Source organism: Gymnoscopelus braueri, assembly GCF_963280865.1.
Source record: "Gymnoscopelus braueri genome assembly, chromosome: 5".
Lineage (NCBI taxonomy): Eukaryota > Metazoa > Chordata > Actinopteri > Myctophiformes > Myctophidae > Gymnoscopelus > Gymnoscopelus braueri.
In genome coordinates, this window is record NC_137606.1 from 36,056,636 (window position 1) to 36,070,463 (window position 13,828).

Below are 13,828 nucleotides of genomic sequence, written 5' to 3' on the forward strand. Positions count from 1 at the left end.
TCCTCGGTGTTGCCAGATTCTGTGAGAGAAACAAGCAACCAGCTCCATGTCGTTCTGCATGAACGGCAGCTCATAAGGGACATTCAGTGCATGTTTGAGTGTCAGGACACTGCATAATGAGGATTAGTGGGGAAAAAACGAACTTTGGAGCTGCTAAAATAGGCGATTTTCGTTGTTACACAGTACTCCATTATGCCAGTGGAAGGGGTCTCCACAATGGACAACAGGGGCTTCTATGAAAAAAGTCAACTGCCCCTGGTATGTTGGTGAGTGATTAACGACACATCAAAGCAAACACCTAATATGACTGGATCTCTCCTTTAAATAAATTGGGTCATTTTATCGTCTACTAGGGCTTTTGCGAGCACCCCGGACAGTTTTTAAGTTGCTTGATTCAGTATTTAGATATTTGATATTCATTTTATCAGACTTCCCTTCCCATACAAACCCATTGTAACTTCAAACTCAATTTTAACCATGTTAGATTAATCGGAAACACCCGTCCTTGGTTCTGGTGAATGATATTGTCCTTTTAATATGTGATGTATCCTTTTAATATTTTCTTTGGAAAATGAAAAAAATGTAATACAATAAAAAATACATTTCAAAACATTTTTTTTAAACGGCCCCCTCACGTATAAGGAGGGCAGGATGAGTCACCAGAACCAAGGACGGATGTTTTTGATGAATCTAACATGTTAAAAATGGAGTTTGAAGTTATAATGGGTTTGTATAGGAAGGGGGCGTGTCTGATAAAATGAATATCAAATATCTAAATACTGAATCAAGCAACTTAAAAACTGTCTGGGGGGCTCACAAAAGCCTGAGTAGACGTTAAAATGACCCTTTAAAAAATATATATATATCCCTTTAAGCCTATATTTCTATCCACTAATGGTTCATAAATGCGAACCTGACCAGCTGCAGGTGCTAATGTCCAGATGAACGTAAAGTCTTCTTTAATTATTATTACCTTATTTATATTACTATTATTATTATTATTATTATTATTTAGTCTATTACTTATTCTGTACCCTTGTATCAATATTTTATGTTTACTGCAGTGCTGCTGCAATGAATTTCCCTCAGGATCAATAAATGCCTTTGTTTGGGAGTAATAAAGTAGTTGAGTATTATTATTAAGTTAATACTTGATTTCTTCCCTTGATGAGAACTCACCTACTTTAGCAAAAATAACACTGTAAAATAACACAAGACAGTAACTTGAAATGTCTTACACAACTAGTGAGTATTCTCTCCAGCAGTCATTCTTTTACCATCTAGGCCTGTATTAAAGTTGTCGTTTGTCTGTGGCCCTGTCAGAACATTCACAACCCACTTTTGGTACCGACCCGCTGATTGAAGAAGCACTGGTATACGGTATCTTATTTCAGCTTTTTAATTAATGCCAACACCACATTACATTGCTTGTAATAAACTTAGTTATGGAGGGATTATAAATGGTACAAGATATATTCACCTAAAGAATAGTTCAAAAATTAAATGCATTTGAATATATATGAAAATATTTCTAAAAAGTAAAATTCACATTCATACTTAAACAAGTCAATAACCCAGAAAATAATGTGTATAAACTGTAAGAATGTTATGATAAAACAATACAATCATTTAAGAGAACGGAAAGAAAAACTATAGAAAATAACAGAATCCATATGTCATATATATATATATATATATATATACAGTATATATATATTTGTATTATTATTTTTTTTTTTTTAACCTTTATTTAACCAGTAAAATCACATTGAGACCATAGTCTCTTTTACGAGTGTGCACTAGCCAAGAGAAGAGGCAAATATATGTTACACAGCTCTGCCAGTAACAACAAATACATGATATGACAAAGACAAACAAATAACATCCGTAATACCAATAAAAACCTACCACCAGGGAGTCTCAGAGAGAATCTAAATAGCTAACCATTAACAGACTAATAAAAAACTAATAAGAACAATATATCATGAAACTACTAAGCTAATATTATACAGTATATATACACGTGTGAAGCGACACGTTGATCTGTGTGTTCGGGGTTTCGGTACCCAGCATTGGCCGGTTATTGTGTGGGTGAAATAGGCTCTTCTCTCCCTATCCAGGTTATTGCATGGGTGAAATAGGCTCTCTCCCTCTCTCTCCCTCTACTGTTGTTGTCTCCGCCAGTCCGAAAGGCATGGCGAGAGAGTATGTTTTTCACCCTGTCCGTCCGTCCGTCCGTCCGTCCGTCCGTCCGTGTGTCCGTGTGTCCGTGTGTGTGTCCGTCCGTCCGGCGCTATAACAGGCCGATTCGTGTTTTTACCTATAACTGCACCAATCTGTGTAAAACTTTGTATGCACACTCCCTAGAGGTCAAAGAAAAACCTCTGCCCTGCATTTTTCACATCTGCCTTTTATAGCGCCACCAGCAGGTCTAATTTAGCAAAACAAATGTTTTTAACAAAATGCCTCAAATCATGAATGTAGTCAGGGTCCAATTGTCGTGCAAAGCCTAAGAACAAATGGCACCCTTTTCACATTGACCTATTATAGCGCCACCAGGAGGCCACAATAGCCTACCTGACCTGGCGGAGACCTGTGCTCCGAGGAGCACTTTTTCTAGTTCAGGTTGTTTTGGTTTGGTACCCAGCATTGCCCGGGTTAGGTTGCACGGTGAAATAGTCTCTCCCACACCCTCTCTTTCTCTGTCTCCTCCTTGTTCTCTCTGGTCTGACATCATTGCGTGGGAGAAATGGGCTCCTCTCTCCAGGTTATTGTGTGGGTGAACTAGACTCTCTCTCCCCCTCTCTCCCTGATCGATCTCTGGTCTGATGTCACCCACAACAGAAACCATTGGCTAACAACAGCGCTGACCTTGGGGATCTCTATACATGGTTGTGTGACATCAGATTAGACACAACAGAAACAGTCTTGCACTGATGTTGCGCATGTTCGAATTTGGGCATAATCTGCCTAGCACAAACAGACAACTTCAACTTTATATAGTAGCAGAAAACAGCTTGGTTTTAAGGGTTATTGTGTGACAACGCGTCGATCCGTGTGTTCAGGTTTCGGGCCCTGGTGTAACACGGACGTCGGGCATGTCCATATTTGGAATTCAAACTGACATGTCCATATTTGGGCATTATCTGCCCGTCTGCCACAGAGACAGATATTGCTTAAACTTTTGAGTAGATATGCAAATAATACACAAGTGCTAACATTCTTTTTTTTTACAATACACTAACACTAACATAAAAGCATGGCAGAAGTTACCAAAACAATTGAGGAATTAAAAACATCTCTTGTAAAGATCCATGTATATATAAACATATCATTTATGTCAAAACAAGGGTTAGTAACATTAACCCCAAACGTGATAAACATTAAAACGGTTGTTTAACAGTTAATACTGTTAAATGGTATAATAATGCCTGCACATACAGCACTTTATAAAACAAATTCCATCCACTTCCAAATACATTATAGAGTCCAACTGGAAGCTATTGTATCGTCAAGTGTCTGCTGGTTGGATAATATTATGTTATAGATACTGTAGCATATGCTGAATATTTTTGTTATCTCAACCAGTTTAGCATACCATTAGCCAACAATGGATGGTGTCAGGGAAGAGACACCAGATCATGTCTCCTAGTACTTGTTTATTTTTGCTTAATTCTGACCTACATGGCTTTATGTATTTGGTATCCAGGAAACAGAACAGATGTTCATAGGTTATAGTTGGTACATTCACTATAGGGTTGAAACATACTTAAGATACATGTTTGCATACACATGCGTACAAGTACACAAACGCAAATGGCAGTGCTCAGCCAAAATGCTGCAAACACCTGGCCTGGTTTCACATACTCAATGTGCATTCTTATGTCGCTGTGGAGCTAATTAAAATAAACTATTCACCTTATTCTTGGCTCCTCCCCAGGGCGGTGCCATTGAGTTTTTCTCTGTGAGCAGCATATTTACAACAGTGTTTTTGCCAAGGACCGCCGATTCCTTCTTCTGATTGGTTGAAATGAATGAACAGGAACTGTCTATTTCTGCCCCCTTTTTCACCAATAAAGAATAGTTTTTGTCTGTTACAGAGGCGACTTGAGCCACGAGCGAGCTTAGGCGAGCGAGTCGACGTGCCGAACGTTACGAAGTCTGCTTCAGACAACTCAGCGCCGTCCGAGTTATGTCCCGATAGGGACAGAATCGTAAATCATGTTTTGGGGTGTTCGGCACAACTGCCAATCAAAGTGACCACTGGCCAATCACAGCGGGACTTGGCAAAACACTGTCGTAGATTGTATATATGCTATGCTGCTTCATTCAATACTTGCCACTTTTTCCCTAGTAGGCTACTGCAGGTGTAATGCAGGTAATCAGCAGTGTTGCCAGATTTTTCAAGAAAAACAAGCGGCCTGGTCTATGAAAACAAGGCCAAAATAAGCAATTAGGCTTTTCTTTTACCACATCAACTATTTGAAAACAGCAGATCTACAAGCTCACAACGTGTCATGTAAATCTGCTATTTTCAAAAAATAAATAAACCGCCCATGGTGGGCATGGGGAGGAATAAGGTGAATAGCCCGCTGTGTTTTGAAGCATACAGCAAAAGAGAGCACCAATCTAAGAACACATCTTCATCCTGTTGTAGGAACCCTCACTGCAACACACTGTGTTACAGTATGTTTAGCATTTTTGAATGCAACTTTAAATCAATTTTGCGTAGCTTGAAGCGTCTGTGTTTGCGTACTTATGTTAAGTATGTTTCAGGCTTTATTGTTGCCAGCTTAAAACTGCCACTGTCATAAATATTGTCATAAATATTGTATACTTTTCAAAAACAATAGTTTCCAGATGGCCTCTATCATACTGTGGGACTGTAAGAACATCTTGCTACTCCAATGTAACAAACTACAGAAGTTTCATAGAAACCAGTTGATGGGCACCTAAATGTTGTTATGCAGGTTGGAAAATGAAAATACCCGATGGCAAGTCAAGCACTTTCACCTGGCATAAAAACTTCAGATGCTTCAAATAAGAAGCTTGAATCCTTGGAGGAAAACACAGCCCTTGCAAACAGAAAGCCTCCAGGAAAATACTGGGTTAAGTTAAAGGCCTTCTAAGCACGCAGGCTTCTCTCCAAGACAAGTTCAAGCTTGAACCAAACTCTAAACATTACCGTCGTGTCTTCAGGTTGTCTTGCCGGACAGATGAACACATAGCTTCATGAAGAACTGATGAGACAAGGGATCCACCAGTTCTATGTTAGGCTGCATAGTTCCCCTGAGGAAAGAAATCAATGATTAAGTGCCACATCACATCAGTATCAAAATGCAGTATGGTATTACAACAAGTCAATTCCATAAATGCTGCTTAACTATTTCAACATTTAACCACAAAATGATTTTAGAAAACAGCCGATCCCCTAATTGCTCCCGATGAGCAGGTTGGTGCTTTGCATTGTTTCCTCCGCCATCGGTGTACGAATGTGTGTGTGAATGGGTGAATGTAATGCACAATCATTGTAAAGCGCCTTGGATAAAGGCACTATATAAATGCACCATTTACCATTTACCACTTACCACACATATAGTTCCTGTCTCTCTACACTCTCCTATCTAAATGAAGCATAAATTCCCCCCCAAAAAAGAAAAAAATATTTTCTATAAAATGTTTGAGCTCAATTAATCTCAGCTGGCAGGGTTTATGTCTATATTCAAGCAGCAGAAAATCTTTATCATCCACAAGTGGAAATTTGCTTTGTACAGGCCATCTGAAAAACGAATATTTCAGACCACCATACAATAAGATGCCGATAATGTGGCGGGACACCACATTATCACATGAAAAAGGCTATTTAAGTCTACATTCTTGCTGCCCCCAGCCCCTCCTCCTGCGTATCAGATACGCTACCTCGGATGGTTATTAGACGGTATACGATAAAATAAAATAAAAAGTGGACGGTATACTACGTATATAGCGTAACACGGTAGAACACTGAAGACATCACTACAGTAAAAGACCATTAGTTCATGTGGTGAGTTCAGGGTGGGGGAGGGGTTTGGGGGATTGGGTGTGTGTGTGTGTGTTACAACAGGGGCTTGACTGGTTTAACAGCCGTACTGCTGTTGACAACAGTGTTTGCCTGTGAGGACCGAGAGGTTTTCAAGGCTGTCTTAAATTCACTCTGTGTGGAACACCCAGCCTCCGCTGGGTCCCTATAACGGCTCTTCGCTTGTGTGATCTGCTGTTATAGTGTCCTGTTTAGCCAGCATTAATATCCTCATATTGGCTGCATGTGATCCATGCTTTACTGAGCGCTGGTGCTATACTGCCTAAATCAAGGTCGTATTTGCAGTTCTCTTGTTTGATGTTAAGGAGCTGATCCCTGGGAGTAGACAATCCAGTAAGTTGGAAGTTGTTTCAAACGTGCATTGGCAATCGACAACTGCAAACAGGTATAGTCCAACAAAGATGAGGGATTTTAACCACTTAAACCCTTCAAACTTAGTTGACCGTGTCCCCCGGGGCTCTACACTAGGGCTGCTAGTATCTTCCTCACCACCAAATCTCCTTGCCGAAAATAGAAAGTAGATGTGCTTTTCTAGTCCCTGCAGAGGACAGAATTCTATCGCACCCAAACATTAAACTGGAGGCTACAGTCAAATATGTGGCTGTTGACTTCATGGAACTTGAGGGTCGGTTGCACCAAGAGGGATTAAATAAAGCTTAGTTTAGGGTTAATCAAAGATTTGTTTATCTAGGATTTATTTTAATTTGAGTTGTGTTGCACCACTTAATTTTAAGCATTGCTTAACAAATCTGTGATTTAAATCCTTAACCTGTGATTAAAACTTTAAACAGTGATTAAAACTTTAAACAGGGATTATTTCATGAATTAAACTTTGTTGTGTGTACGCCATCTTGGATTTGCGCTGTAAATAAAAAGGAATAATTCTTCTCTTGAGCCAAATATCATTAGAATTACCGTTTTATTCACTTTTGAGATAATGTGGGGCAAAATATCTCCTGCAGCCAAAAATAATGGCTTTATTCAATTCAATTCAAAGGGCTTTATTGGCATGAGAAAACATACGTTTACATTGCCAAAGCAAAAAGCACAATACAACAATACAGAAATACAATCAAAACAAAAAATATGTACTGTACATTTGAAAGTCAGAATCAACGAGACGCTCGCTAAAAACAACAGATATATAAGCTCACAACGCGTCACTCGGTGCAGCGCGGTGGGTTTATAGATCTGCTCCCCTCGCTCATCGGCACGTTCATTCATTTCCTGGATAGTTTACTTTCCAAAACAAAGAGAAGATGACGCAGCGCGCACGGAGTTCGAATTTTACAAGCCATGAAAAGCTGTTATTATTTCAGTTAATGGAGCAATATGGAGACACAATTGAAGACAAAAGAACGGACAATGTATCGGTGAGAAAAAAATAATTAGCATGGGAAGAGTTGTGTACATGTTTCAATGGCTCTGCTGGAATTAAGGACAAACGAGATGTCCCCAGCTTGAAAGTGAAGTATATCTTCCAGCCATAATCATACATAAAAGTGAGCCAGAACTCAACTTATTGAATTAATATACATACAGTTAAAATAAGAAGTCTGCCAAATGTTCTCTAACAGACAGGACAGGTAAAGGGGGGTTTCTGGCCATTTACATTGGAAAGACAGCCTCTGTGACAAAGACAGACACCTCACTTTGGATAACAAAAGAAGCATGTGTTTACACCTGGACTACAATTTTTTGTCCCATTGTATTCACTTCGTTTGAGGCTCACCACCCTGTGGATCTATTTAACATGTCTGTGGTAGCCATTGTCTCCCCCAGCCCCGTTTTAAGAACAGAGCTACAGACTCAGTTAAAACCTGGGTTAAAATGCAACGTTACTAAGATGTTAGTATCCTTTGGTGAAAATATATACTGAAGTTAAAATGAACAAAAGTATTTAACTATGGCCTGTGTAGGTTTAATATAGGTAAAAGCCAGGAGAAGTAAAACGTATTCACATGAATGGATGCTGTGTCATTAAAGCCTTAAAGTTAACTATTGTTTACAGATGAATAAGAATGTAATTCTTGGTATCATTCTAAGTGTATATTGTGCAAAGTATTAATCTAATAACAAAACTTCATTGTGAAACATGGTTCTGTACTGAAAGTAGATATTGCTGAATTGAGATCTATGCATTGTGTGGCTTAGTATATTATGCGCAGTAGCGGTCCGCTCCGGCTGCGACGGATCAGCTCCTGATTGGCTGAGAAAGAGGCTTTTGTTAAGGAGCGTCTTCTTCGAATCTTCTGTATATAAACCTGTTGTTTTGAGAGTAGCAGTGTGCTGCCATTCTGGACCCTTGCAGTAACCATTTCTTGATTCTCCTTGTCGACAAATAAAGAAAGGAGAGAAACCTTATCACCTCGGATTTTTGCTGTCTCCCTTTGTTCTAACATTCTCACTAAAGGCTTGCGTTGTCCACGGTTTTAATCCACGGTGTTTCCACACAAGATATACATCAAAAGCCTGCTGGAAAAACTTGAAAGCGAAGGCGAAAAAAGATGCTGCTGGTGAAAGGAGGGAGACTTTTCTCACAGGAGGGGGACCCCCACCCCCTGGCTGACCAACCCTCGGTGCTACTGCTGGTACCAGTGGACCTAGCCGACCTACCATCAAACGTCCACTTCTGAACGTGAGTTGGCCATAGTTAGCGTGTCAGTTTTAGGTTATGATATTTAAAAACATGAAATGTAACTTTAAATTGTTCTTTAACTAATGTTATCGTTTAAAGCACAATGTATAGGCCTACTGTGTGATACAAGCCATGGCTCATAGTGCTGTGCCTAGCTGTAGAATACAACTCTCGTAAATACGTCTACGAGAGTTGTATTCTACAGCTAGTGCTGTGCACAGTGCCACAGCTATGAGCCCAGTGGTGGAAAAAGTACTGTATCAATACTGCAATGTAGAAATACTCTCTTACAAGTAAAAGTCTGAAATACAAAATGTACTTGAGTATAAGTATAAAAGTATTGGTAACAAAATGTACCAAAAGTAAAAGTACTACAATAGTAGTGTCCTTAATGCGGCAGTTCATTACCAGCTATGGCCACTGGGGGGATAGGTGGCGCTGTTGCGCACATTTCTATTTATATTAATCTATATATATATATCTATTAATATATGCATAAAAATAGCTTTTCTATTAATAACATCATTATAAATAGATTTAATCCGAATAGGTATATTTAGAATTTAATATTAATAGGTCATGTGGTGTTAGTGTTTTTAAAATAACTTATCCACTGTATGTCTCTCTGTGCTGTGCTGGGGTGTGCTGTGCTGTGCTGTGCTGTGTGGGACTCTGTGAGTGGTGATCTCGTTCTGGACTTTATTACTTTATGACCTACAGCTGGTGTTTTGTCAATGTATTTTGAGCTCAAGTGGTGTTAGTAAAGACACCTTACTATTTCTCAGCCTTTAGTTTAACCAGGGGTCTGGGGTCCTATGGCCCATGTATTCTCTATGTGTGACAAGTTCCCACGCTAGCATATCAGCTGTCAATTCATTTCACTATCTCTCTCTCTTTCTCTTTCTTTCTATCTATCTATCTATCTATCTATCTATCTATCTATCTATCTATCTATCTATCTATCTACCTATCTATCTATCTATCTATCTCTCTCTCTCTCTCTCTACCGCTATGTCCGCCCCGTCGAATCACCATGTGATGATGGGATTATGGGGTTATGTTTAGGGTTATGTTTGATCTAAAAATAATGTTTTTTAATCCAATTATTTAATTTGTTCATTAATTAATGTATTAATTAATGTACTCTTTCTCTTTTATCTATCTAATTCTCTTTTTTCTCCCTTCTCTGTCTAATCTGCCATTATGATATTAACCAATTCAACCTTCCATTATACATTTCAGACCAAAAAATAGCCTATCTACAAGGGTTAGGGTTAAGGTTGATCAAAATAACAATTCTTTAATGAAGTAATGTAGATGTAGAACAATAATTTAACTATTGAGAGTGTAAAATGATTAAAGATCCATCCGGGGGTACATGAGGGGTGAGGGGGTTCCAGGGGGTCCACAGTTAAATGATGGATAGTTGGTAACGGGGGATGGTGACATATGGTTAATTTGCGATCTGTCCTTCTATCTAGCTGTCTAGCTTCTATCTAGATGTCAATTTGAACATGTCTTTGATCATTATGGGGGACATCTAGCATAACTTTAATTCTGACATTACTTTAACTTTCACATGACTGAACTCTAACAATACCCATGTGATTCCAGGGTGATGAAAAAACAGGGTGCTCTAATACCTACCATTCTGGATGTCATACCTGGTGTTAGCTGTACATTTCTATCGTCATGATATAATGTGTAGATAGGGGAGCCAAATAGTATGATTTGAAATGCTGGTGATCAAATTCCCCTTCGCTTAATGGTTTAGACAAAATGTTATAGTGGAGCTGTAGGTATTGTAGAGCTGGGCCCTCTTGTGATTTTTTTTTTTACAAAACTATAATTATTTGAGTTTGAGAGAGAGTGTAGATAGAGTGGAGTGTACACAACTATAGCATTATTGAAAACACTTGGTTATTTGAAAAATAACCTTTTAGAAAATAATGTACTTACGACTTCTGGTGACTAGTAGTTTTCGTCCCCGGCCTATGTTGAATGCACTTATTGTAAGGGTATTGTAATGTAATGTCTAAGAATGATTTCACTAGGTATGGCTAACCCCCAGGTTTCATCTTATTTCTGAGGTGTTGGGGGCTTAATAAATTAGATTAGATTAGATTCCTAATTGTATGGCCATGCATGCAAAGCAAAGCAAAGTTTGTTGTTTACCCAGGGTGTTGGACTAAGTTAACACTTATTTACAGCCAGGCCCTGCATGGAAGCCTTGCTCAAGGGCTATTCAGCGGTGATTCATGATTGATGTGATGAATTGGGGAATCGAACTAGGGACCTTCCGGTATCAAGGCCGCCCCTCTAACCACTAGGCCACCGCTGCCACTTACGGTTTTCCAGTTCACTCTACCCTGCTACTCTACCCCTGAGCCACTGCCGCCTCTTAAAGAATGACCTCGACGGGGTCCATTACAAGTCCAAAGTCAATTACAAAGGAAAGCATAGCATTAAATAGTGGATAAATAGACAGAAATGATCTGTTAGTCTAAAACTCTGTCTAGAATTTAACTTCTAATAATGGTAGGGTTAAACAACTAATGTATATCGTTGTATTTTGATATCATCCTAGAAAAAAAAAAAAATCTACCTTGTTATACTTATTGGGGAAAGTTACCCTCATTGTAAAGAACTTGTGATTACTCACCCCGGAGTATGTTAAATCGTCATGATGTAAAAACTGTCACAGCAACCAAAACATCAATACCACTATAGCATATACAATTTTAAACCCAAAAACAAAATACACGATGCCATGACTAAACCATAACAAAACAATGTCAATACTACTGTACATTGCCAGACCAGCTACACGTTTTGCAGAACACAGCTTTACATCCCCAGTACACCATCAAAAACAAATCAACCACACAAAATGTCCCAATATCAAATTCAACTATCTGAACATTCTCCACAAAATGTATAACACCATCACCACTGTACAATATCAATACGTCTACACAAAACAAAAATTTTACGTAGGGAAAAAAAATACCGCACACAAATACTGCTTCGGTGTAAATCTCTGACAAAAAAAAAAAAAACTATTGACAACAACAACACAGTATGTTAGTAAAATGACCTTAACCCTCTCGCCTCTCACCCATCCCCCTCAATCTTTCCTCTTTCCTCTCCTCTTTCCAATCCTCTGTCAATCTTTCTCCTCTCTTGCCCCTTCACACATAATCTCTCACCTATCGCTCACATTATCTTCTCACATAATTTCTCTATTTTCTAAGTCATAACACGTACACTCGTACCTGTCAAAATACTTAAAAACGTACTGATCATGTCCACACTAGATTTGATACAAACAAAGGGTTTGAACTCGTTCTCATGCTATGCAACAAAATGTGGAAACCCCTACCAGAAGGAGTAAAGGAGTGTAAAACCCTATACTCACTTTCAAAACTGCCCTAAAAGAAATAACCTTCAGGAGGTTGCAATTCCAAAACTGGTCCCTGTCAAAGTCTTAACCTAATAATAATCGTGATCATTGGATGCTATACCATAAATAATGGTCATTTATACGCTGTAAAATGTAAAAGGTTAGTAAAGTAAGGGTTAATATTCACTATATGTATACTACTTGTGAACTTAGTTTGAGAACATTCTGAATGTGTCCGAAAAAAAAAACTTGAATTGTAACTATAATAACCATGCATACACCGAATGAAATAGAAATAAGGGGTTATAATCAGTGTCTAACAATTGGACGCTAGACAATATCTGCAAAAGCTGTTTATTATTATTATTATTATTGCTATTAGGTAGAATACATGCAACTATCTCTACAATGGCTTCTAAATATATATAATAATATAGTAAAACCCAATGTAGGTTATACTGTTGACAGATGACAGGCTGGTCATTACTCAGCCATGTACTCTTTTAATCCATGGTTTTCAAAAATCTAAATTATAATTTTGAAGTTTAGGTTAGATAAAGCTTAATGTTACACCAGAACATCTCCTAATAAATATATATTCTATTACATGACTTTAACTCTGACAAAACTCTTACATTATGTCAGTGTCGGTTTATCTTAACAGCTGTCTCTCACTCCCTTTCTCTTTTTTTTTCCTCTTTCATTGCTAATCCCATTCTCTTTTCCTCTCTCCCCTCTAACCTTAACCCTCTTAGTCTCTGCCCCAAAACCCTTTCTCTTACCACCCTTCTCTCTTTAGCCCTTCTCTCACACAATTTTTATTTTATTTTTTCACACCGCATATAATCTATGTTTTGTGTGTATAATCTCTATCTAACCTATATTGAGGAAAATATATTACACTGATGTATAACAAATTCTTGAATACGTATGAATATGTGTAACATAATTTTGTACTACATGTATTCTTCTGAACATGAAATAAAATGTCCAATAATTGTCAATTCAAAATGATTTTCTAGTTAGAAGACAGATAGTTAGAAGATATACCATGATGATAGTATCAATATGGATTTGTTTAGATCCATCCATATGGTATTGGTATGTTTTAACATTGTACTAGTATCATGTATGACATTAATACTGTCTGATTCTGAGGCAATGTTTTTAACATTATACTAGTATCATGTGTGACATTTAGAATCTAACCTATTTTTACCAAAATCTGTAACTATATTTCACTTTATAATCCAACCAGACTTTTAAAGTGCTATACATGTGTATATCTGAAAATGTATTACTTAAGAATTTAGATTGAACACCTTGTGAAAACAGCTGAATTGTAACTGTTCCTTCTCTCCTTTTCCTATCTTCTGTCAATCTTTTCCTCTTTATCCTCTCACTCAATCCATATATCTATAATATTTCTCTCCTCCCTTCTCTCACACATTCCCCCCGCAATCTTTCCTCTTTTCCTCTCTTCTCTAACACCAGATCATCCCCATGTATACAGTATTATATACCTATGAACCAATATTTAAGATACAAGTAAGATGTTTCTGCTCTAAAAGACTTCTAAGTGTTAGGGCTGTTTTTAGTTCAATATGCTAATGCCTAAGATGCTAAGATGAAACTTGTTAATAAAAGATATACCTTATAAGGATAAGGATAAGGATAATTCCTTTTAACAGGTCGTTCATGAAAGTCC

At 38.0% G+C, this 13,828-nt stretch overlaps 1 protein-coding gene across 1 annotated transcript in view; it reads right to left on the reverse strand.

The window, feature by feature from the left end:
• Positions 1-1,500: 1,500 nt before the first annotated feature.
• Positions 1,501-13,828, reverse strand: part of LOC308084923 (uncharacterized protein) — a 48,523-nt gene continuing 36,195 nt past the window's right edge. Inside the window, exon 11 of the mRNA XM_080427909.1 lies at positions 1,501-5,289. Coding sequence (XP_080284035.1) covers positions 5,272-5,289 — 18 coding nt within the window. The 3' untranslated portion in view covers positions 1,501-5,271. The remainder of the gene's footprint in view (positions 5,290-13,828) is intronic.